Consider the following 26,674-nt stretch of genomic DNA (forward strand, 5'->3'; position numbering starts at 1 on the left):
GCAGTCTGATCTCTAACTTCAAAAGTGTATATGCTGATTATCGTTTTGTCATTCCAGCCAGCTAGAGCTGAACATTTTGTCCTTTGCCACCACGAGTCCTCCATGATGGAGATGGGGGCTTGCCAAGGCCCCACGGTGAGTTAAATTACAAACTGGATGATTCACTGGACCTCCTTCCTACCTACTCACTGCCTCCATGCCCCAAGAGGAGGCTGTATGGAGTGGTCAGCAGGGGACAGATCGTGGCCATGCATTTATAGACAGAGACAAGGGGAGTAGGAAGTGGCTGCTTTTCTATGACACCTGTGATTCCCTCTGCCCAGAATGGTCTTGCCCAGCTCTAGGTATGGCTGCTTCCCTCCTCACTGAGGGCTCAGCTGGAAAGTGCACGTCCCAACTGATCACCCATATGAAAGGGCATGGTCTTTGAGAACATCACTGTGCTTTATCTTTTTCACCCATCCGTGACTGCAATTGCCTCCTTTATATTTATCTAATGTGTGCCTCCTCATTAGGGCAGGTACTTTGCATGTTTTTGTTGTCTTGGACTGGTGTCAAACATATAGTAGGAATTCAGCATACAGTTGTTGAAGAGATGAATGAGTGACTGAAGGAAGGAAGGAATGAACAGGTAGGGAAATAGATGAATGGAAGGGTGATTGAATGAATTGGATGGATAAGTGAAAAGATGGCTGAATATGGATGGATGGATGAAGGATGGTTAACAGTTGAATACATGGATGGCTGGAAGAATAATGATTAATGGATGGGGAAAAGATGACTATATGGATGCATGAAGTGGATAGATGGATGGATGAAGGATGGTTAACAGTTGGATACAGGAATAGATATAAGAATAATGGATGATGGAAGGATGAATAATATATGCATGGATGGATGAATAGATCGATGTGCGGATGGTTGAACGAATGAGTGATACATTAATAAATAAATGGTAGATAAAAAGACAGATAATAAATAAAAGAGCAAAACAATGAACGAATGATCAGATGAGTAAATTAAAGGAGAGATAGACGGATGGTTCAATGGAGAGTTCAAAAGAATGGATGGATGGATGGATGGATGGATGGATGGATGGGCAGATAAAGGATGAGTAGATGGGTGGATGTTTGCCAGACCCCATTCTAAGAACTTTACATATGTTATCTTGTTTTATCTACACAGAAATCTAAAGAAGGAAGGAGTGCTTTACAGACAAGGTCCTTGAACTTCAGAGGCAGAGGGGGAAAAAAATCACTTCCCTCAGAAAATACAAATAGGAAATAGTGGAACAAAATTCAAATTTACATCTGCCTGACTCCAAGCCCTGAGCTCTTAACCACTGTGGAAACCACCCTCCTCCCTCTCTCCTCTCACTTTGAGAGCCTGTACCAGCCACCACGGGCTTCCCTGGTACCAACTGCTAAAGAATCTGCCTGCAATGCAGGAGACCCTGGTTCGATTCCCGGGTTGGGAAGATCCCCTGGAGAAGGGATAGGCTACCTACTCCAGTATCCATGGGCTTCCCTGGTGGCTCAGATGATAAAAAATCCACCTGCAATGAGGGAGACCTGAGTTTGATCCCTGGGTTGGGAAGATCCCCTGGAGGAGGGCATGGCAACCCACTCCAGTGTTCTTGCCTGGAGATTCCCATGGACAGAGGGGCCTGGTGGGCTACAGTCCATGGCATCATGAAGAGTCAGACACGACTGAGTGACTAACCACAGCACACAGCACCCATGTCACCCAGTCCAGGCCTCCATGAGGCTCCAACGCTACCAGCCCTGTAAGTCCGTGGGAGCACATGGGAGCGTGTGAGGATCCCTGAGGTCTCTGCATGCACATGAAGTCACTTCAGTCATGTTCAAACTCTTTGAGACTGCATGGACTGTAGCCCCCAGTCTCCTCTTGTCCACGGGATTTCCTAGGCAAGAATACTGGAGTGGGTTGCCATTTCCTCCTCCAGGGGATCTTCCTGACGCAGGGGATCGAGCCTGCGTCTCTTGCGTCTCCTGCATTGGCAGGCAGGTTCTTTATCACTAGCACACGTGCTTGAGTGTAAGGTGACCAGAAAACACGTCCATTCTCTAGGATGCATCCCAAGTATCAGTGACACTGCACAGCCAAAGACAGGTCTGAAGAGTCTCACAGTGACCACCACTGTTTATATGATGCCCAGGGACCAAGCCCCAGCCTGATGTCATTCCCAGTGGCTGCCACAGAAGCACAGTGCCTCAGTGATCCAGCCCCACAGGCCGTGTGAAATGGTAAAGCTGGAAGAGGAAGTGAAAGAGGATGGGGGCGGGTCATGGAGGGCAGCTCCAGGGTCATCAGACTGAAGCACAGAGAGGTCATGAAGTCCATCCCCTGCCTCGGTATGGGGGCACGGAGGACCAGGATGATGGGGAGAGGGAGCCGGAGCGCAGAACTGCGAGTGTCTCTCGGTCTCCCAATTCAGGCCGCTGTCCTCGGTGGGTGCGTAGGTGTCTGGTGATCAAGAAGCCCTGGTGGACCTCAGCAGCTCTTGGGGTCATCACCCATCTCCACGTAGGGCAGCCCCATGGGCCAAGTGTCCCGAGGCCAGTAGCGGACTTTGATGGTTTTGTTCGGCATCTCATATGTGGAATCCACCACAGCCAGGATGACTATGCCATAGGGGAAGGTGAAGCTGATGAGTACGTGCCTGGGTGACAAGGTGGAGAGATGGAAAAGATGCCCCAGCAGTCAGCTTGATGGCCCCAGCCCCACCTCTCCTGGATCCTGGCCATCAAAAGGGATCTCCTGACCACACACCCCCAAGACATATACACACATCCCAGTATCTGTGCCTGCCCCCACTTCCCCCAGGCTCCTGCTCCAAGCTCTGGCATCTGAGATTTTCTGCTTCTAGGACCCAAGTGAAAGTGTTAGTTGCTCAGTTATGTCTGACTCTGCAACGCCATGGATTGTAGCCTGCAAGGCTCCCCTGTCCATGGAATTCTCCAGGCAAGAATACTGGAGTGGGTTGCCAAGCACTTCTCTAGGGAATCTTCCTGACCCAGGGAGTGAACCCAGGTCTCCCACATTGTAGGTGGACTCTTTACTGTCTGAGCCACCAGGAAGCCCCTAGAGCCCGAGACCACAGGGTAAATGCTTACCAGATGCTGTGCAGGTAGGAGAAATTAATCCATTGCCAGAAACTGCAAAGCAGGCGGTCACTGATCCAGCTAGTAAAGGCGAGAGCCCAGATAACCATGGAGACCTCAATCAGATGCCGCAGCTCCTTATTATTGGTCCTAGGGAGGGAAGAAGGGAGATCAGAGCCTGAGTCAGCTGGCAGAGCCCCAGGGGGCTGATGGGAAATTCCTCCATTCCAGGAGAGGAGGCTGGAGGAGGGAAGGATCACGGGGCAAGGTGAGGGAGGGGCCAGACCTATGCTAACACGTGGGGACAGCTCACAGCAATGCTATTGTTCCCATTTTGTGGATGAGAAAACTGAGGCACGTAAGATTAAGTATGCCTCATACCCCACCCCAAGGTTACACAGCCAGTATGTGGGGTCTGAATCAGGTTTATCAGAATACAGAAGCCGCAGCCAACAAGCCCTTCTGTGTTTGTGCTTTGGGGTATAAGTGTATGTGCACCTGTGGGCTGGTGCATGGAAATTTATGTCCACGTGGCTCTGAGAATACGTGTGTATGTGTGCGGGAGGGTGTCCCATGTCATGGGACAACTCAGGATTAGACTATGTATTTCCCCAACAGCAGAACTAACCCAATGTCTCTTGGGAAAGAGCTTATGAGATATTAATGAGGCAATAACTCCTTCATGGGTAAAAGTGCAAGCCCTGCCTGCTAGCCTAAAAGGGGACAGTCTGAACACCAAAACAAAACAAAACCACACACCTAAGAATTGGTAAAATTTGAGTACAGATGGTAAAAAGTCTGCCTGCCAATGCAGGAGACACAGGTTCAATCCCTGGGTTGGGAAGATTGCCTGGAGAAGGAAACGGCAACCCACTTCAGTATTCTTGCCTGGGAGAATTCCATGGACAGAGGAATCTGGTGGGCTATAGCCCATGGGGTCGCAGAGAGTCGGACATGACTGAGTGATTTAGCATGCACACACACATGTAATTACACAAGATGCTGCCTCTGGGGGAGGTGGGGAGAATCTGGGTGAAGGGTACACAGGACTCCGTACTATTTTTGCAGCTTGCTCTGAGCCTGTAATTATTTCAAAATAAAAAGTTAAAAATATAGCATAGGGACTGCAGTGGATTGAAACACTTCAGAGATAAATGTCCATGAGTTCATAATGCTTAAAAAAAAAAAAAAAACTCTCATTGGTCCTTACCAATGATGGCTAAGGCACCAACTCATTGCTCTGGAAATTAATTTTCAAAAGGGAAAGAATTAACGCCCAATCCTGTCTTTCCTGTCCAAACTGTACTTCAAGGTTGATGAGCAAACATTCTTCTGTCTGGATGGATGGACTCCAGATAATGAATGCAGAAGGAATAATAGAATCTGAAAATCACCCTTTTGCAGCCTCTAAGGAGATCACGGGTGGAGACAGCATGAAATGGCTGCTGAAATCATTAGGGGAAAGGTCTGTAGAAGACTTTATAACGAAGGATCTGGATGACACCATCTGAATCCACAGATCAAACATAATGGCACTAAATGTAGGATGACCACTCGTTATGGGGTCTTAATGGGCTGGAACAAGCAGCACCCAGTGCCACACATGAAGTGAAAAAAGAGTTAAAGCTAAAACTAGATCTATTAATTTACAGAGGAAAAAAAAAATAAAAGGAAACAGGTTGGAAGACACCACAGGAACCAGTTGGCCAAATTCAAATTTCAGGATGTACTACAGGACAAATCTTTGAGCTTCTGTTATCAAACCAGAGGCATGAAGAAAGGGGGAAGGAGGAAAGGACTGCTATAAAAGAAGGAACACCTGAGGGACTGTGTTTGCCTTCTGATTTAAACAAGACGAAGCACAAGAAGATGTCTTTGGGAAACTGAGGGAAGGTCAGTGCAAACTGGTATTATTTATAGATGCTATTCTAAGGAAGCATCTTCCATTCGTCTCTCTAGATCCTCAACTACCTTTTTCCAGCCAGCCCTGAGCCTCAAGGGCTGGCAGGGTATGGGGTGGGGGAGCTGAGTTATGTGGACCTGGAAATAAATATTCCAATAGTACCCTCCCTCCACCATTTGATTCCTTGCTGGGGCTCCCCATTGGTCAACCCAACTGGAAACCATTGACCTACCCAACTGGAAACCACTGGCCAACCCAAATGAAAACCATTGGCCATCCCAACTGGAAACTGTTGGCCAACCCAACTGGAAATCATTGACTTACCCAATTGGAAGCCCAAGGATAAGGGCTTGGCCCTTATCCTGGATTTGGCCCACACAACCTCCCTCTGGGATTGGCTCAGGCTGACTGTAACCAACAACTGGAGGTCACAGCTCTGGCCAAGAAGACTCTCTCTGCTACCTCTCTCCTTCCAGATTCTTGCAATCACTCCTTGCCGTCACTCCCCATCCCAGGTCTCCTGATGAGCACGGAGTCCCGTATTAACAGAGGGGTTCTAAATGATCTCTAGTGATGCTCCCACAGTCTGCCCTCTTCTTTGTAAACAACCCTTTTATACAACTCTCCTTAAATGGCCCCATTTGGGAGTTCCTTCTCTAGCCTGCCAAGACCTAGCATGGGTTAAAAACGATAATTTTTTATCAGGAAAGTGAAACCCTGAACAACTAATGGGTGACATTATATGAAATCTACGGGGACAGAGAATCCAGGTTGGGGACCTCCCTGGTGGCCCAGTGATTAGGACTCTGAGCTTCCAATGCAAGGGGTGCAGGTTCCATTCTTGGTTGGGGAACTAAGATCCCACGTGCCATGTGGCCAAGAAAAAGAAAAAAGGAATGCAGGTTGGCAACATGCTGTTGGGGCTGGTTAGTGGGCACATGGAGGTATATGATACAGTGTTCTCCACTTGTATGTGTGTTTGGAGGTTTTCAGAGAAGAAGGACAAACTCTGCCTTAGATTTCAAATCCTGGTCCTGCCCCTAGCTGGTGAACGATCCTGGGGAGGGAACATGGTGAGGTTTTTCTTTGGGGGGTGGGTGCGGTTCCTGGAAGAGAAAGGGGCGCCGCCTCTCTGGGCACCTGCAGTCACACCCACTTCTTATACTCCTGGACCACGATGTAGACAATGTGTAAGCCAATGATGTTTAGGGCATATGCGTTGATCATGGGCCTCAGGAAGGACAGGAAGGTGCTGACCAGGGTGATGATGACGATCAGTGAGACGTACCAGGACCTGAAGGAAGAGAAGGTCTCAGCTGTGGCAGGGCCAGGCAGGGGGAGGGTGGTTGAGGGGTATTCCTGTGGGGTTTGGGTAGTCACATGGAAATCTCATGGCTGAGATGGATAAGAAAAGGGAAGGGGTTCTGAGAAGCCCAACTGAGCTCAGAAAAAGGTCTTAAGATTCCCAGGTGGCTCAGTAAAAAAGGTCAGATGAGGGTCCCAAGGCCCAGGTAAATTCAGGCAAGAGTCTCAGATGAGCCAGGTGGGATTAAGGAAGGAGCACCAGGGGTCCTAGAAACTACTAGGAGAGAGGTCCTGAAGGCTTGGGCTTCCCCAGTGGCTCAGTGGTAAAGAATCCACCTGCCAATGCAGGAGACCCAGGTTCCACCCCTGGATCAGGAATATCTCCTGGAGAAGGAAATGGCAACCCACTCCAAGTATTCTTGCCTGGAGAATCCCATGGACAGAGGAGCCTGGTGGGCTCCAGTCCATAGTGTCGCAAAGAGTCAGACACAACTGAGCACGTACACGCCTGGAACCCCAAAGTAGGCTCAGAAAGGCCCTGGAGAAGCTCTCAACTCTCCAGGTGGGATAAAAGGAAGAATAAGCAGGTGGGAAAGGGGACAACAGAGGACGAGATGGTTGGATGGCATCACCAACTCAAAGGATGTGAGTTTGAGCAAACCCCGGGAGATGGTGAAAGTCAAGGAAGCCTGGGGGGCTGCCATCCATGGGGTCACAAAGAGTCAGAAATGACTGAGTGACAGAACAACAACCAGGGGAGGACTTCCAGGGCTCCCAAGTATGCTCAGAAGAGGGGTGCCCAGAAGTCCAGTTAGGTCAGGAAAAAGTCCTGGGGTGTTGAGGGGAGGGACTCCAAAGAGGGTCTGAAGGATAGGTGGGCTTCAGTAGGACTGACAGAGGGCCGGCCCCTGCCCGACCTGTTCTGCCGTAGGAAGGCGGGGAAATAGCAGCGAGGCAACCATATGCTGTAGCCGCTGGCCAGCAGCCACAGGATAGCGATCTCATCCAGCATCTGGCCCAGGAAGCTGAGCGTCATGTGAAAGTACACGGAGAACAGTCCTGGAGGGAGAGACAAAGGCAGGTGGTCAAGGGTGTTGTCCCTCTTGCCCCCCCCCCCCCGTCCCAATGTCCCCACCTACCTGTGATTGTGAAGAGAATGAACAGCACATAAATGTAGCGGGAGCGTTTCTGGATATATGGGCGCATCAGAAATGTCATGAGGGGCCCAAAGATGAAGAAGGTGACATTGCTGAACTGGAGAAGGAAGGGGAAAGCATAGTGAGGGGCTGTCAAGACAGAGGAGGCCGAGCACGGTCACCCTCAGTCATTGCCCAGCTGGTCAGCAGCCATCTTTCAGGCAGTGAACTGGCCCAGGGTCTATCCATCTTCCAGCTGACCAGTCAACCACTCAGTGGTAGACCCATTACTCCATCCATTACTCTCTGGGCTCATTAATTCATTCAATGCACGTGGTGAAGACTATCTACTAACATTTTCCTTTCAGCAACAGTGTCCCCCAAGTTTGAGATGGGCATTCAACTACTCAACTAAAGACTACATTCCCCAGCCTTCCTTGCAGCTCACTGTGGCCTTGTGATCTGCTCTAGCCCATGGGACAGGACTGTAAGTGAATCTATCACTATAACTTCCAGGTCAGTTCTCGAGAAGCTGCTTGAGGCTTGCTCTCTACTTCCTATGGACTGAAATGCAAACACAGTGGTCATGAACTGGCCTTGGCCTTGTTGACAGGAAAGGCAGTGCAATACCCTAGTGACTCACTTCTAAAAAATAGCCTGAGGGGACTTCCCTGGCAGTCCAGTGGTTAAGAATCCACCTTGCAATGCAATTCTTTCTGGTAAAGAATCTGTCTGCAATACAGGAGACCTGGGTCCAATCCCTGGGTCGGGAAGATCCCCTGGAGAAGGGAATGGCTACCCACTCCAGTATTCTTGCCTGGAGAATTCCATGGACAGAGGAACCTGTCAGGCTACAGGTTCCTGTCAGGCTACAGCTCCTGACAGGAAGCCTGACAGGAGCTGTGAAAGAATCAGACAGGACTGAGCAATTAACACTTTCACTGGCAATGCAGGGGACATGGGTTCAATTCCTGGCCAAGGAACTCAAATCCCACGTGCAATTAAGCCCCCACATCTACTGAGCCTGTACACCACAACTAGAGAGTCCATGTGCTTCAACAAAAGATCCTGCCAGAACTAAGACTGTGACTAAGACTCAACTCAGCCAAATAAATAAGAACTAAAAAAAGAAAAGAAATACAGGGAGCAGGGACTTCTCTAGTGGTCCAGTGGCTAAGACTCTGAGTTCCCAATGCAGGGGGTCTGAGTTCTATCCTTGGTCGGGGAACTAGATTTCACTTGCCACAACTAAAGATTCCCCATGCTGCAGCTAAGACCTGAAGCAGCCAAATTAAAAAAAAAAAAAAAACAGAGCACAGTGGTGGGTATGGGGAAAGTCATGCACCTGATACAAGGTCAGCATCTACTAGCCTAGGTCCTGGTCACCTGTACAGGTTCCCAAGACAGGAGCCCTCCTGATTCCAAAGCTCTCCTGGGACAATGATGGAATCAGCTCAAAGGTCACCATTTAAGAACCCAGCCTTGGCAAACTGGTTTCCCAGCCCAGGGTCCCACCTACGTACTTGTTTTCCATGCAAAAGTCTCTGATGTTTATCAATGGACAAGGTCAAACACAACTCCAGGAGGGCCACCCAGTTCACAGCAGCTATCCTAGAACACAGAGATCCCCCTCCTCCCCAGCTTGCCCTGTCTATATCACAAAACCCTACCCCACTGGAATAGATACCCATGCCAAAGCAGGATATCAGGCTTTCTCTTTTAGGAGTTTGAAACTTGGAACAGGTACAAAGCCTGGGAGTCACCAAGATCGAGTTGCATCATTGACAACTCTTTACAGAGGCCCTGGGATATTGTTGTGATATTTAAGATGTGACAACCATTTTGCCACCCATGAGAAGACAAGGCTGAGGGAAAAAAAAGCGAGTGCTTGAGGACAGTATTTGCACATCTGCTGAATCCTGCAGACCTACTGTGGGTCCCAGCCTTCCTAAAACAACTCATCTTTCCATTTTTTAACGCATCTCACTATCTTTCCAATATTCTCTCTTTCCCCTTCTTGTTTGTTTCTTTGTCTTGGTTTTTGGTTAGTTTGTTTTTTCTAATTGAAGTATAGCTTATTTACAATGTTGTGTTAAATTCAGGTATACAGCAAAGTAATTCAGTTACACATATATTTGTTCTTTTTCAGATTCTTTTCTATTATAGGTAATTACAAAATGCTGAATATGATTTCCTGTGCTATACAGTAGGTCCTTATTTATCTATTTTATATATAGTAGTTTGTGTCTGTTAATCCCAAGCTCCTGGTGTATCCATCCTCTTTGATAACCATAAGTTTGTTTTCTTTGTGTTTTGTAAATAAATTCACTTGTATTCTTTTTAGATTCCACATGTAAGTGACATCATGATATTTGTCTCCGTCTGACTTACCTCACTTAGTATGCTAATCTCTAGGTCCATCCATGTTGCTGCAATGGGCAAAGTTTCATTCTTTTTTTTAAATTTTATTCATTTATGGCTGTGCTGGGTCTCCAATGCTGTGCGCAATGGGGGCTAGTTGCAGTGAATAGGGGCTACTCTTCAGTACAGTGCACAAGCTTCTCGTTGCAGTGGCTTCTCTTGTTGCTGAGCACAGGCTCTAGGTGTGTGGAGCCTTTAGTAGTGGCAGCACATGGGCTTAGCTGTGCCATGGCATGAGGGATCTTAGTTCCCTGATCAGGGGTCGAACCCACATCCCCTGCACTGGCGGGCAGACTCTTAACCACTGGACCACCAGGGAAGTCCTGTTTCATTTGGTTTTATGGCTGAGTAGTACTCCGGAGAAAGAAACGGCAACCCACTCCAGTACTCTTGCCTTGAAAATCCCATGGATGGAGGAGCTTGGTGCAGGCTACTATCCATGGTATCGCAAAGAGTCGGGCACGACTGAGCGACTTCACTTTTCACTTTCAGTACTCCACTGTATGTATGTCCCACATCTTCTTTATGTATTCATCTGCCAAAGGACATTTAGGCTGTCTCCATGTCTTGGCTATTGTAACAATGCTGCTATGAACACATGGGCGCATGCATCTTGAATTCGTGTTTTTATCTTTTCCAGATATAAGCCCAGGAGTGGTAAGGTAGCTCTCTACAGGCTGAGCCCCATGAATCCATCAGCAGTGGTATATTAGCTAGGGTTCTTTCGTAGCAAGCAACAGAAAATGATTCTGATGAATTTAAACTATAAACATAAATTGTGTGTGTGTGCACGTGTGTGGTTACTTATTTAACTGACCAAATTATTTATTCATGTATTTGTTCATTCATTCATTTATTACAATGAGCTCAATAATTAAAGGAATTGCAGAGGACAAGAAAACCAGAAACCAGAATAGCTTTGGCCCTTTAATAGACAATCTCTCCAGGGGACAATTTTGGGTATGAACGAAAACAACTGTATTCAGTCCTTACTGTGCAAGCCCAAACGTCAAATTCTGGAGAGTGGGCATGTCCCTAGTGGTCCAGTGGTTAAGAATCCACCTTGCAGTGCAGGGGAAGCAGGTTCAGTTCCTGATTGGGAAACTAAGATCCCACACGCCACACAGCAACTAAGCCCACGCACCACAACCACTGAGCCATGCATCACAACCGTAGAGTCCATGAGCTGCAATGGATGATCCCACACACTACCACTAAGACCTGCCATAGCCAAATAAAAAAAAAAGTCTGGAGCGTGTAGCCTGGGCCACATCTGATCCTTGGAGGAGACTACTTTGAGTGACCATCCCACCGAGACCATAACCAGGTGGCTGATGAAGGGGAAATGGAGCCCTGGATACTGAATGGGCAAAAACCCCACACAAATCTGATGTCCCCTCCATCTCCAGCCACATGCCAGCCCTTGGGGAAACCAAGCGTGCCTGAAGATGCTGAGCCATCCAGCCTCCCAAACTCTTAAGCCTCCACTTAGAACACATCTGTGACTCCCATACATCAAATCTAGATTCTTTAACTCGGCTTACACACTCCCTCCATAGCTACCTTTCCCCACCTTCAACTGTACAATCTGGGTGGAAATAATAACTCAGCTCCTCCAAAGGAGTCTTACTTTACTTCTTACCTCCCGGAGTTTTCACAGACTCTTCCCACTGCCTGTAAGGCTCTCATTTCCATGTAGCCCTCTTTGCCAGCCCAACTACTCTGTATTTAGCCTGGGGATTGCTTTCTTCCTAAAGCCTTCCTAAGACCACAAGGCAGGGTCAGGGTGGTCTTCCTTTGTGTCCCATGCAGTCCCATGTTCCTGACCCTGGTCTTGCTGTTCTAGAACTATCTGGGTCTCCTGCTACATCTAGTCTTGAGAATAGGGATTGAGGCTTCTGCCTTCTCCATTATAACCTCAGGAGCCAGAATATAGTACAAAAAAGTCTTACTGAATGACCCAGATAACCACGATGGTGTGGAGTCAAACGTTCTACAGTGTGAAGCAAGTGGGCTTTAGGAAGCATTACTATGAACGAAGCTAGTAGAGGTGAGGGAACTCCAGATGAGCTATTTTAAATCCTAAAATATGCTGGTGTTAAAGTGCTGCACTCAGTATGTCAGCAAATTTGGAAAACTCAGCAGTGGCCACAGGACTGGAAAAGGTCAATTTTCATTCCAAGCCCAAAGAAGGGCAATGCCAAAGAATGTTCAAACAACTGTACAACTGCACTCATTTCACATGCTAGCAAGGTTATGCCCAAAACCCTTTGAGCTAGGTTTCAGCAATACATGAACCTAGAACTTCCACATGTACAAGTTAGGTTTAGAAGAGGCAGAGGAATCAGAGATCAAATTGCCAACATCTGTTGGATCATAGAGAAAGCAAGGGAATACCAAAAAAATCTACTTCTGCTTCACTGACTATGCAAAAGGCTTTGTGTGGATCACAATAAACACAAAATTCTTAAAGAGATGGAAATACCAGACCACTTTACCCTCTCCTGAGAAACCTGTATGTGGGTCAAGAAGCAACAGTCACAACCTTACATGGAACAACTGACTGGTTCAAAATTGGGAAAGGAGTATGACAAGACTGTATATATTGTCACCCTGCTTATTTCACCTCTGTGCAGATTTCACCATGCAAAATGCAGGGCTGGACGAATCACAAGCTGGAATTAAGACTGACGGGAGAAGTAGCAACAACCTCAGATATGCACATAATACCATTCTGATGCCAAACACTGAAGAGGAACTAAATAGCTTCTTTTTTATAAAACATTTATTTATTTATTTATTTATGGCTGTGCTGGATCTTTGTTGCTGCTTCTGGGCTCTTTCTGTAGTTGTGGTGCACGGGCTTCTCATTGCAGTGGCTTCTCTCGTTGCAAAGCAAGGGCTCCAAGCATGGGCTTCAGTAGTTGTGGCGTGAAGGCTTCCAGGGTTTAGAGCACAGTCTCAATAGTTGTGACGCACTGGCTCAACTGCTCCCAGGCGTGTGGGATCTTCCCAGATCAGGGATTGAACCTGTGTCTCCCGCATTGGCAAGGGAATTCTTCACCACTGAGCCACCAGGGAATCCCTAAACAGTTTCTTAATGAAGGTGAAAGAGGAGAGTGATCTCCTATTGACTGGCTCTCAAAACAGTTCAAATGGATTTACCTGTCACACACGGGAAAACACTTGGCAAGGACATCCCTGGTGGCCCAGTGATTAGGACTCCACCTGCCAATGCAGAGGACATGGGTTCAATCCCTGGTCCTCGAAGATCCCACATGCTGAGGGGCAACTAATTTGAGTGGCACCAAGTTAACTGAGCCCATATACCTAGAGCCCATGCTCCCCAACAAGAGCTGCCCACACATGCCACACCTAGAGAAGGCCTGGGCACCGCAACAAAGACCAGCTCAGTCAAAAACAGTAGTGAATTTAAAAAAATACTTGGCCGAGGGGCCTGCATCTAGAAAGTTCTGAATAGAAGGCACTATAACTGTTACTTTCTGATCTTTTGAGCACATGACTTTACAGGTTGTTCTTAATCCTTACACACCCATCAAGGCCAGGCTTTCTAGTTCCTGTTTGGCAATGTGGAACCTAAGTCTCAAAGAGGTGGAGTGATTCCTCCAAGGTTGCACAGCTCTGAAGTCTGCTTTTACCCCATGCTTTGAAAGATAGGATGGGAGTTCCCTGGTGGTCCAATGGCTAAGAGTCTGTGCTCCCAATGCTGGGGGCCTGGGTTCCACCCTTGGTCAGGGAACTCGATCCCACATGCCACAGCCAAAGATCTCACAAGACGCAACTAAGACCCAAACAAATAAATAATTTGTTTACAGCCAAACAAATAAATAAAAAATTTTTTTAAAATTTTAAAGAAAAACAAGAGGACTAGATGTGTGGTGATGACTAAAGAAGTGCTCCCCGGTTTCCTGGATGTGTCATCTAATTTCTCTGAGTCCCCCTTTTATGCACCAGTGAAATTCATGCACCAGTGAAATTCATGCACCATCAGTGCTGTCTAGGTTTTGATGATCCTCTTCTATTTTACTGTAAACCTAGACAGTATATTAAAAAGCAGAGACATTACTTTGCTGACAAAGGTCTGAATAGTCAAAGCTATGGTTTTTCCAGGAGTCATGTACAGATGTGAGGGTTGGACCATAAAGAAGGCTGAGTGCTGAAGAATGGATGCTTTTGAACTGTGGTGTTGGAGAAAACTCTTGAGAGTCTCTTAGACATCAAGGAGATCAAACGAGTCAATCCTAAAGGAAATCAACCCTGAATATTTATTGGAAGGACTTCTACGGAAGCTTCAGTACTTTAGCCACCTGATGCAAAGAGCTGACTCATTGGAAAAAACCCTGATGCTGGGAAAGACTGAAGGCAGGAAGAGAAGGGGACAACAGAGGATGAGATGGTTGGATGGCATCACTGAATCAATGGACATGTGTTTGAGCAAGCTCCGGGAGATGGTGAAGGACAGAGGAGCCTGGTGTGCTGCAGTCCATGGGGTCACAAAGATTCGAACACAATGAGTGACTGGACAAGAACAACAGCAATGCTACCATGAAGGCTGTTGGCAAGGGATGAGGGGTGCATGAGGCCAGGCATTGAAAAGCTACCTTGCTGGGGACATGGCTTCAGCTCAAGAAATAGTAAAGGCTGCTGCTGCTCTTGTTATTGTTGAAGGAGATATTAATAGCAGGCTTATTATGCTCCAAGCTCAGCTGCCTACAGAATGAAGGTAGGGGTTCTGAATGTCCTTGAGTGTGTAGAATGAGGACACAGTGACGGGCGGTGCCTGTGACTAATAAGCTCCAAGTGGCTCTGGAGTCTCTGATAGAATCAGAGCCCAAGTTTCCCAATCACCGGCCCCACCCAGACTCCAAGATTTGGGCGAGGCACCCGCCCGAGATTATGGCCTTTCCTGAGCTCTCACGCACGTGAGCTGGACTGCTTGGGTCCCGGCCCCAGAAGGTGACTTCACCCCAGTTCAGTCATTCATTCACTCATTCATTCGCTCAACAATCATCCACCCCTTCAGCACTGTCTGTGTGCTCAAGGACATCGTTGTTGTTGTTGTTGTTCAGTCACTAAGTTGTGTCTGACTTTCTTCGACTTCGTGGACTGTAGCACGCCAGGCTCCCCTGTCCTTCACTATCTCCCAGAATTTGCTCTAACTCATGTCAATTGAGTTGGTAATGCCATCCAACCATCTCATCCTCTGTCAACCCCCTTCTCCTCTTGCCTTCACTCTTTCCCAGCATCAGGGTCTTTTCCAATGAGTTGGCTCTTCGCATCAGGTGCCCAAATTATTGGAGCTTCAGCATCAGTCCTTCCAATGAATATTCAGGGTTGATTTCCTTTAGGATTGACTGGTTTGATCCTGTAGTCCAAGGGACTCTCAAGAGTCTTCTCCAGTCTCCTGCATTAGCAGGCAGATTTTTTTTTTTTTCTTTTTTACCATCTGAGCCATCTGGGAACCCTCCCTTCAAGAATATTACCAGTGTCTGAAACAAAGTCCCTGGGACTTCCCTAATGGTCCAGTGGTTAAAACACTACACTTCCACTGTAAGGGGTATGGGTTTGATTCCTGGGCAGGGAAGTAAGATTCTGCATTCCACTTGGCATGGCCAAAGGAAGAAATAAAAAACCCTCAAAGACCTTCCCTTTACCAGGTATCCAGTCAGAGTTTGGGGGTTATTCTGTGCCTCAGAATAATGCCTCTGTGCTTCTTTTCCTCCCCTATAAAATGTAGGCCTTGGGACTTCCCTTGGTAGTCCAGTGGTTAAGAATCTGCCTATCAGTACAGGGGTTCACTCCCTGATCCCAGAAGATCCCACATGCTGAGGAGCAACTCAACTCGTGGGCCACAGCTACTGAACCAACACAGCCTAGAGCCGGTTGCTCTGCAGTAAGAGCAGCCACTGCAATGAGATGCCTGCACACTGCGACGAGAGAGTAGCCCCCACTTGTCACAACAGGACAAAGCCAGAGCAGCAACGAAGACCCTGTGCAGCCAAAAATAAACAAGTAAGTATTAAGAAAAACCCCCACAGGCCCTATCTCTGAGCGCCACAGTGAGGATTAGAGAACTGAGTGCTGCCAGCCCAGGGGGTTTTGGAAGTTTTGTTCACTGCTGCCAGCCCCCAGCGTCTAGAACAATGCCAGGCATGCAGTAGGTGCCCAGCAAAGTTTTATAGAGAATAGTACATGCAAAGAATATGTGTCAGGGGAATTCCCTGGTGGTCCTGTGGCTAAGACTCTGCACTCCCAATGCAGGGGGCCCAGGTATGATCCCTGGTCAGGGAAGGAGATCCCACATGTGGCAAATAAGAGTTCACAACTAACAGATCCTGGATGCTACAACTAGGACCTGATGCAGCTGAATAAATAAAGATTTTTTTTAAAAAAAGAATATGTGTCAACAGTGCATACATACACCTGGTGCTTGCGCAGTGTGCCATGGGGCAGCTATTATTCTAGAATGCTTTGCTGTTTGGATCATCAAAATCTGGCAGGGTATCTGGTAAGTGGATGTGGCTGGATTCCTTAGGGCTGGAAGGAGGAAAGGGAGCGAGATGGGGGAAGAAGGAGAGGGAGGAAGGAAGGAGACTGACTTGAATTAACGCCCCATCTCATCTCAGCCTTTCTCATTTACCCACCATCCTGGGCTAAAACCACAGCCCCTGGACTCCCCTGGTGGCTCAGTGGCTAAGAGTCTACACTCCCAGTGCAGGGGGCACAGGTCTGGGAGGATTCCACACGCCGCTGGGCAACTAAGTCTGAGTCCCAATCACTGAGCCCAGAGCCACAACTACTGAAGTCCACACCCTAGAATCTGTGCTCCATAACAAGAGGAGCCGCCGCAACGAGAAGCCTGTGCACCACAATGAAGGGCACCCCCCAGCTCATCACCACCAAAGAAAGCTCATGCGCACCAGTGAAGACCAGAGCAGCCTAAGTAAACAAATACTTTTTAAAAACACACTTCTTTCCAAGACGCGACTTCACCTACTGTGACTTCCATGAAGACAGAAAACACCTGTTTTATCCTCAGCTATGTCACCAATGCCTTTAAAGTTGGGCACCCAGTAGGCACTCCAGAAGAATTTGTTAAATCAATCAAATCAAGAAACATGGCTGGGGAGGGGCAGGAGGGATAAATTATAGTGTAAGATTAATAGATACATACTACTGAGTATAAAATAAATAACGAGGTCCTACTTTTCAGCACAGGGATCCATACTCAATACCCTATAATAAACCATAATGGGAAAGAACATGGAAAAGGATTTCCCTGGTGATCCAGTGGTTAGGACTCTGCATTCTCAGTGCTGGGGCCCCGGGTTTGATCCCTAGTGGGGTAGCTAAGATGCCACAAGTAGTGAGGCATATATACTTTATATATATTCTTTGTGTGTGTATATATATATATATCCCTTGGATTCACCAGGCAAAAACCCTGGAGTAGGCTGCATCTCCTGCACTGCAGGCAGATTCCTTACCCACCGAGCCGTCTGGGAAGTCCCAGCACCCCACAGAAACCCCCTTGTTGCATAGGAACTCAGTCCTCTGAAGTAGGAAATGGCAACTCACTCCAGTCTTCTTGCCTGGAAAAGTCCACAGACAGAGGAACCTGGTGGGCTACAGTCCATGGGGTCCCAAAAAGTCAGACATGACTAAGCACCATGGTCAATATCTGCTGAATAGGAGGAAGGAATGAATGCGTTTCTCTTCCCTAGCAGATACCACAACCTGGCATCCTATACCCTTGACTCTCGTTTAGCGCTTCCGTCTCCCAGGACACCAACCCCACCTCCCATGCATGCACACTCAGTCGTGTCCAACTCTCTGTGACCCCACGGACCGGAGCCCACCAGGCTCCTCTGTCCAAGGGATCCTCCAGGCAGAAATACTGGAGTGGGTTGCCATTTCCTCCTCCAGGAGGTCTTCCCCACCCAGAGGCTGAACCCATACCTCCTCTGTCTCCTGCATTGCAGGCGGGTTCTTTACCTGCTGAGCCACTGGGGAGGACCTATTCCAGCCCCGTGACGGCAGGCATTTCTGTCTGCTTTCGCACCGCTCTGTCCCTGGAGCTGGAGCAGTGCCTGGTTCCATCAGTTTCCGATGAATGAAGAGGGAAATAAAGGGGTCATTTCAATCTACCCCGGCGTCAGCTCTAGGAGGCCAGCAGGGTGGGGGTCACAGATGCCTGTTTCTCTGAAGGGGAAGAGAGATCCAGAAGGACCTACTGAGTCTGGGCCCGGGATGTAGCAGCGGCATTCTTATCAGTTTCAGCTGTGCCATTATTCTATTCATGGCATCTGCTCTCCCTGAGAGAGCAGGAACCACGTCCTCCTTGGTTTCTGCTGGGCCTGGCATACCAGAGGTGCTCTGGAATTAATTGCTGTTGCTGTGGGAATTCCCTGGCCGTCCAGTACTTAGGACCCGGTGCTTTCACTGCTGGGCACGGGTTCAATCCCTGGTCCCTGAAACTATTAATATGATCCTGCAAGATGTGCAATGAAGCAAAAAAAAAGAAAGAAAAGAAATTGCTGTTGCTGTGAATGTTGAGGAGAAGAAAGGCAGAAGAGGGAGGTGTGGTTTTGAGCTCATGGGACCTGTCAGTCACAGCCAGGTGCTCAGAGAGGGGCGGGCCTCGCGCCTGGGTCACACAGCATCCAGGGAAGAGAGAGACGGGAGTTATTAGCACACTGCAGAGGCCAGCCATGCCAAGGTTGTCCAAAGAGGAGGTGAGGAAGCTGATGGAGGTGTGGGCACTGCAGTTGGCAACCTCCTGGCTCTTATCTCCCCATCAGTTCGATACCCACCCCCCACCAGACTCGCCCTACTCATTCCCACCTGCCCATGCAGCTCCCCACAGCAGGCACACCATCCCACTGCTCTGGATCTGAGCATCTGGGAGGGAGTTTTCTAGGGAGGATGGGATGCAGAGCTTCTGAAACTTTGGCAGGATCCCAGGGAAGAAATTTCAGCAGCACAGCTGCCTCTGGAGGTTAAAGTGGGGCATGGGGAGCCTTGAAACATCTCCCTACACCACTTGAAACTCTCCCAACTTAACAGCAGCCCAGCAGGAGGCCACCAAGCCAAAGCAAACAGGCACCCACTGGGGTGGCCCACGCACCATGCACCATGCTCATCCTATCCCAACCCCTCCCACACCCCCACCACACGCTGTCCCAGCTGGACCACACTTCCAGACTCCTGGCCAGACTGTGAAATGCAATCAGGTGTCCCAGCCACCCTCACACTGTGGAGTCCCCCATGCTCCCAAGTCTGCCATGGCTCCCCAGTGCCCGCACGATGGCGCATGGACTCTTCTGCCTGGCAGCCTTGTCTTGGCCTCTGGAAACCTCACTAGCCCTTTTTCTCACCTTCCGTCCCGCCCCCTCCGGCAGGCAGCCTAGGTGCTGGCTTCCAGCTACCAGTTCTTGTCTCTCACCTCAAGACCTTGGCATATGCTGTTTCCTTTGACCCATCCACCTTAGAGAACATTAACTTATTCCTTAAGCTTCGAGGTTCCCTCCCCCACCCACCAAATGGAGGTGTCAGACCCCACCCCATAGTTCCCCACCATTACTTCAGGAGCCCTCTTTCTCCCTTAGTCACGAGCTAACCATGGGGTTGGGAGGAGTCCCTTCCTAATTCTGAACCACCCCCTCCACAGCCTGCGGGCTCTAAGCCTCTCTGGGACCTGGAATCACCCAACACAAGTTGGTTTACAGCATTTTTGCTGAATGCATAATGAGTCAGTCGATGAATACAGGATGAATTTCAAACACTCCAACTCAGTATTGGAAACTTCCTCTATGCATTCCCCCGGTGGCTCAGTGGGTAAGAATCCACCTGTCAATGCAGGGGACACGGGTTAGATCCCTGGTCCGCAAAGATTCCACATGCCACAGAGCAACTAAGCCCCACGGGCCGCAACTGCTGAAGCCTGAGTGCCCTAGAGCCCAGGCCCAGCAAGAAAAAGAGCAACCACGGTGAGAAGCCTGCATGTGCACACAGCAGCGAGAGAGGAGCCTCCGCTTGCTGCAGCTAGAGAGAGACCCTGAGCAGCAACGAAGACCCAGCACAGCCAAGAATAAAATTTGTTCATTAATTTTTAAAAAAAACCTTCATCTTTATCTGGCCCCATATTTTGGGCACAGAGACACACTTTCCCAAACTGGTTGTCCCTCTTTTACTTCCAGGACTTAGCACATCATTTTCTTCTCTTCTGCTCCCTTTCCCAGACTCCTACCAGCCTTGGTGAGCTCCTATTCTTCCTTCAAAACCCAACTCCTAGGTGCCCTCCTCCATGAAGCCTCCAGAAACCTGAGCCGAGTCCTCCAGCACATCCTTCTTCAATACCCTGACTGTGTTGGGCTGGGCCCTGCATCTACCAACTCCAGGCTCACAGCTCCTTTCCAGCAGATCAACAAGAAAGCAAAAGATTCTTCAGAGAGCACTGTTTTCCAATTACAAGTTATGACTCCTAAATGGATTGTGATGAAATCCATGTGAATGGGTTTAAAAATTTCTTTCACGGGCTTTTCCTGGTAGTCCAGTGGTTAAGAATCCACCTTCCAATGCAGGGGACATAGGTTCAATCCCTGGTTGGGGAACTAAGGTCTCACATACTAAGGGCAACTAAGATCAAGTGCTGCAATTACTGAGCTGTGAGCCTATGGGTACAACTAAGATCTGAGGCAACCAGAAATAAATAAATATTAAAAAAATTTTTTTTTCTTCTACATCATCTTTCATTTACATACCTAGATCAAAAGCATGCTTTTAAATAGCTGCCTAGTATTTTGACATGTATTCAGCACTACACAGATGGGTGAAAGTGTTATGCTTCTTTTTATTTTTTGGCCGTGCAGTCTACAGGATCTTAGTTCCCCAACCAGGCATTAAACCCAAGTGCTCTTCCCTGGTGACTCAGATGGTAAAGAATCTGCCTGCAACGCAGGAGACCCGGGTTCCATCCCTGGGTCAGGAAGGTCCTCTGGAGAAGGGAATGGCTGCCCACTCCAGTATTCTTGCTTGGGAAATCCCGTGAACAGAGGAGCCTGGCGGGCTACAGTCCATGGAGTCGCAGAGTCTGACATGACTGAGCAACTAACACTTTCCCTTCACTCTTCTGTGAATGCGCAGTCCTAACCACCAAACTACCGGGAATTTTCTATGGCTTCTTTTTTAGTCACTTATTTATTGCCATTGCAAATGCCCCAGAGGTGACATTATACACAAACTTTGTCAGCCATAGGGATTATCTCTTTGGTGAAAGTTCCTAGAGGTACAATGGCAGGGTCAGGGGTAAAGTTTATTTGTAAATTGATGTCTTTTAAAATATTTTTAAATATTTATTTATTTGGCTGCACCGGGTCTTAGTTGCAGCATTTGAACTTTCCGTTGTGCCGTATGGGATCTAGTTCCTGGACCAGGAATCAAACCTGGGCCCCCTGCATTGGGAGCACAGAGTCTTAGTTACTGAACCACCAGAGAAGTCCCTGTAAATTGACATCTTGACACAAGTTGTCAGCTTGCTCAAAGGAGGCCGCAGAATGTGAGTGTGCCCACATTCATAAAAAAAAAAAAAAAAACAACTCATTTTTAACTCCTGATTTAAGAGGCCAAAAAGAAAAATATATATTGTTTTCTATTTGGGCTTTAAAAAAGAAAAACTTCTTATATGAACAGGAAGCAGACTACAGCCCCCTGAGTCAAATCCAGCCCACTGTCTTTTGTATGGCCCATGTGCTAAGAATGATGTTTACAATTTTAAAAGGTCACAAAAAGGGAATTCTCTGGTGGTCCAGTGGTCAGGACTCAGATTCCATTGCAGGCGGCAAGGGTTCCATTCTTGGTCGGGGAACATCCCAGAAAAGGAAAAAAAAAAAGGTTTCAAAAATTAAAACAAGGACAATATCTTGTGACACTTGACAATTACTTGAAATTCACATTTTGGTGTCCACGAATAAAGTTTTATTGGCATTCAGCCATGTTCTTCTGTTTACATATCATCTTGGCTGATTTCTAGCTACAAGGTCAGAATTGAGTAGTTTTGAAAGAGATCATGTGGCTCCCCCAAATCCAAAACTACTGTCTATTTGGGCCTTCCAGGTAGCTCAGATGGTAAAGAATCTGCCTGCCAATGCAGAAGACATGGATTTGATCCCTGGGTCAGGAAGATCCCCAGGAGGAGGGCATGGCAACCCACCGTAGTACTCTTGCCTGGAGAATCCCATGGACAGAAGAAGTCTGGCAGGCTATAATGGGGTCGCCAAAGAGTTGGACATGACTTAGCTAAACAACACTGTCTATCTGGTCTTCACAAAAAGAGTTTGTGAGGGCTTCCCTGCTGGCTCAGGGGTAAAGAATCCGCCTGCCAGTACAGGAGACACGGATTGGATCTCTGATCTGGGAAGACCCCACATGCTGCAGAACAACTACGCCTGTGCACCACAACTACTGAGCCTGTGCTTTAGAGTATCTACTGAGCCCACATGCCACAGCTACACAAGCCTGGGTGCCCTAGAGTCCATGCTCCACAACAAGAGAAGCCACTGCAACGAGAAGCTCGAGTACCGCAACTAGAAAGTAGTCCTTGCTCATCGCAACTAAAGAAAAGCCTCCACAGCCAAAAATAAATACATAAAATTATATATGTGTGTGTGTGTGTGTATATATATAAGGAGTTTGTGGATCCCCAAAGTATATGCCTTATTAGCCATAGTGATGGGGTTAGGGAACTTGGAAGTGTGTTGGAGGAGAAAGTCTCTTCTATAACAACTCAGATTTGATTTCCCCATGCCCTGATCTATTTGCCAAAGCCTTTTGAGTAGAATAAAAGACATCCTAAGGAATTCCCTAGTGGTCCAGTGGTTAGGACTTGGCACTTTCACTGCCAGGGCCCGCTTTCGATCCCTGGGTCGGGGAGCTAGGATCCCACAAGCTGCACAGCCAAAAAAGAAAAAAACAAAAAAGATGTCCAAGGCAAATACTGTCTGGTGAAACTTCTGTTTCTGTCTGATAAGTATCTGGAAAGGCAGGTATTGGATGCTGATGATGTAGAAATCTGTCTGAATACGTGTCATGACCAGAATCGTTTTTTAGACCTACAGCCTTGGCAAGTTATCTACAGGCTATTCAATTTTCCACACTTAGAGACAGGATGAGGGCTTCTCCAGCAGCCCAGTGGTTAGGATTGTGCTTCCACTGCAAATAGGCATGGTTCAGTCTCTGGGACTTCCCTGGTGGCTTAGACAGTAAAGCGTCTGTCTACAATGTGGGAGACCTGGGTCGGGAAGATCCCCTGGAGAAGGAAATGGCAATCCACTCCAGTACTATTGCTTGGAAAATCCCATGGACAGAGGAGCCTGGTAGGCTACAGTCCATGGGGGTAGCAAAGAGTCGGACACAACTGAGCAACTTCACTTTCACTTTCAATCTTTGGTCCAGGATCTAAGATCCTGCAAGCCCCAAGGCACAGCGGGAAAAAAAAAAAAAAATGACAGGTTGAAGAAGGATAGCATGGAGGGGAATTTTGCACAAGAGCACATGGATCCGGATGCAGCCCACACCTGAGCCAGCCCTCTCTCCACGCCTTCTGTGGGGTGGGGCTGGAGATGGAAGTTTCTGGACTGCTGGGGAATGCAGAGAGGAGGGTTCCAGAATCCTCAACCCTGTTCTCTGCCTCTAGGCATTGGCATATTCAGCCCCCTCCCATTTTATAAGGCCACTGAGGGCCAGGAAGTGTCAGTACCTCAAAAGCTGGGGCAACCTCAGGGACACCTCGGTTCTCAAACTCTCATGCTCCAGCTCTGGAAAGTGGTGAGGTCAAAGGTAACAGAGTCAGAGCAACTTGGGTATTGTGGCACTGAGCTTCCCCCTCTCCAAGAAAAAAACCTCTCCTGCATGTGTCAAGGTCAAATCCCACCTCTGAGTACGAGGGTGACCCTGGGCATATCCTTCAGTCTCCCTGGATGCCTATTTCATCACCTGGAAAATGGGATTAACGAACTCTATATACTATGCATATGTGCTAATTTGCTTCAGTCATGTCCGACTCTTTGCAACCCCATGGACTATAGCCCATCAGGATCTTCTGTCCATGGGATTTTTCAGGCAAGAATACTGGAGTGGGTTGCCATGCCCTCCTCTTGGGGATCTTTATATGTGGTGCCTAATTCCCAGGGAAGATTAAATGGGGTTTTTCAGGCAAAATATTTAGGATGATGCCTGGCACACAGTCAGTGCTCGATAAAGGCCATTACGTGCAAGATTGCATGCTCATCATTTATTGAGCATGTACTGTGTGCAGGGCACAGAGTAAAGGATGTTTCCTCATTACCCACCATCCTGGGGGCTCCAGAAAATGTCCCCAGCAGCCCACACAGGATAGCATAGCTGCACGTGTCTTTGGTCACTCACAGCTTTCAACCTTCAGTTAAATGCCATTGCCATTGACACAGGATTTTTGAGCTCTTCTGCTGTGCCCCCATGGCAAGAGCCGGGGAAAGGATGACCAGTCATCCTGTTATACCTGAAACTGAAGGGTATCCTGACACAAGACTTACGGCGCTGAAGCCAAGACAGTCCCAGTAAACCGAGATGATTTAGTCACCCTGGGCTGAGAGTACAGCTAAGAATGAAGTAGACACCTGCTCCAGGAAGTCCTCTCTGACCCATCCCTCCACCACTGGCCCAGAAGCTACCTCTCGGCTTCTCTGAAGCCGCCTTTGCACCTCCCTTTACAGCACCATCACCCTGGCTTATGAATGCCTGGAGCAGCCTCTGTATCCTCCACTCCAGGAGGGCAGAGAGGGTTCTTTTTTCAGGTCACTATGGCGAGGCTCATGTCAAACAGAGACAGTTTAGTGAATGAAAGCCAACAAGGCAAGCCTTGCCTAACAGATGAGCAAACCGAGGCCCAGAGAGACAGGCCACTGGAGCAGGATTTCCCAGCAAGGAGGTGGAGGAGCTGGGGCTTGAACCCCTGTCAGCTGAGACTGTCCTGCCAGCCCTCCCACCCGGCCCCTCACCGTGTTGTAGAACTCGGCCACCAGCTGTGAGTACTGGAAGTTGGGCTCACACCAGTCCACCTCGGAGCTCTGGTAGGCGAAGATGCTGGGCATCTCGACACCTCACCTGCCGCCCGCTGGCTGCGTCTGGCAGAGAGCAGCATCTGCGCCTACAGAGGGACAGGCCCAGCCAAGGCGGGGAGAGGATGGCGGGGTGCCCTGCGGCAGGCAGGTCGAGAGGAGGAAAAACCTGCTGGACGGCTCCCTGGTTATACCAGGGACAGCCTGCCTGTGAAGTGGTGGCAGCTGCCCTGGGCATAAGCCGAGGGGCTGGCATCATCCAGGGAGGGCAAGGGGGAGTGGGAAAGGGGCCTCCCCTCCCTGCTCCCTAGGAGTGGGAGTTAGGGAGACTGTTCCTTGGAACAGTAATTTTAAATACTGGTGATGTTAGATCACCATCCTCACTTTACAGATGGGCAAAGTGAGGCAGACGGCAAAGTCCTTTGCACAGAGCATGCAAGGTGAGGCCACCAAGATGTGCACATAAGCAGGCTCCTGACTCCAAGCTTCTAACCACTACCCAGACGCTGCCAAAGCTACACACCACAGCCTCCCAGATCCAGGCCAAGAGCTGCACACCTGCCCCAACTGACTCTACTCAGCTCCCTTGGGGGCCTTCGGTGATATGACCTCCTTTGAGGGGCCCAGTCTTCCCATCTGAGCTATGGGAGACTGGGCTGTATTGAAACCATTTCTCTTGGGCAGACGAGACCGCAGATACCTGGAGGGTCTGAGTTTTGGGAGGGACTGTGGAGTTCCAGGCCTGGGGTTCCCAGGCCTGACTTCCCAGGGCTGCAGAAACCTCTGGTTTGAGAGTCAGACAGACTTGAGTTTGAATTCTGAGTTCCTCCCATTCCTAAGCTGTGTGACCATGGGCAAGTGAATTCACTTCTTTGAGCCTCAGTTTTCTCACCTGTGAGATGAGAAATAACAGAACTTCCCTCTTAGGGATTCTGTGAAGATTTAATAAGCTGATATAGCATTTCCTTAGGGAGAACATTTTTTGGTGAGGTGGACCTGCATTCACTTAGCTGTGTAGCGAGAAATCTATTTACTCTTTTCAATTCTCAATAGTTATAGAAGAGGGGCTCAGTTGGTGCTAATATATGTTTATGCCTCAACATTTAATCCCTTTGTTTGGTAAACACAAACAAAGTACTGTTTGCCTGCCTTCAGCAGGCAACAGTATCCAGCTAGACCATCTAGACATTATTTACACTGTATTTATTTTAAAGTAAGTTTGTCTTCTAGCTGCTCATAGCCACTTTCCATTCACGGCAGAGTTCTTACAAAGTTTCTTTTTAAAAATAAACTGACTGAAGCCTTCTAATTCTTGTGGTGGTTACAAAAATCTATACAGGTGAAAAAGACTGCATAGACAGATATGATAGACACACAGATGTGAATAATGACAAACTGTTGAAATCTGAATAAGGTCTATAAATCACACTGACATAAGTTACTTGGTTTTGAAATTGTATCGTTATATAATATGTAACCCAGGCAAGAGAAATCGGAGAAATACGATAGAAAGATACAGATCTGTCTGTACACTTTTTGCAACTTCTTGTGAGTGTACAATTATTCCAATATAAAGAGTTTTTTAAGTAACTGGTTTGGGGTTTTCATTGGTGGATGAATGGCTCAACAAAATGTGGTCTATCCAAGCAAAGGGATATTATTCAATAT

The 26,674-nt window shown here is 48.1% G+C and overlaps 1 protein-coding gene across 1 annotated transcript; it reads right to left on the reverse strand.

The window, feature by feature from the left end:
• Positions 1-1,159: 1,159 nt before the first annotated feature.
• On the reverse strand, positions 1,160-25,098 carry ACER1 (alkaline ceramidase 1). The gene is made up of 6 exons (XM_040242085.1): positions 24,947-25,098; positions 7,473-7,587; positions 7,251-7,392; positions 6,185-6,322; positions 3,138-3,275; positions 1,160-2,683 (listed from the first exon to the last, which is right to left on the reverse strand). Exons 1-6 carry the CDS (start codon positions 25,037-25,039, stop codon positions 2,515-2,517), a joined length of 795 nt encoding a protein of 264 aa, XP_040098019.1. The 5' UTR covers positions 25,040-25,098; the 3' UTR covers positions 1,160-2,514.
• Between the last annotated feature and the right edge of the window lie 1,576 nt (positions 25,099-26,674).

This window comes from Oryx dammah, unplaced genomic scaffold (assembly GCF_014754425.2).
Source record: "Oryx dammah isolate SB20612 unplaced genomic scaffold, SCBI_Odam_1.1 HiC_scaffold_5, whole genome shotgun sequence".
Taxonomy (NCBI): domain Eukaryota; kingdom Metazoa; phylum Chordata; class Mammalia; order Artiodactyla; family Bovidae; genus Oryx; species Oryx dammah.

Coding starts and splice junctions, on each gene's coding strand:
- ACER1 (XM_040242085.1), bottom strand. CDS start 25,039: ATGCCCAGCATCTTCGCCTACCAGAGCTCCGAGGTGGACTGGTGTGAG. Junction 3,276..6,184: donor GTGGTCCAGGAGTATAAGAA/GTGGGTGTGACT, acceptor TTCCCTCCCTAG/GACCAATAATAAGGAGCTGC. Junction 2,684..3,137: donor TCCTACCTGCACAGCATCTG/GTAAGCATTTAC, acceptor CTTGTCACCCAG/GCACGTACTCATCAGCTTCA.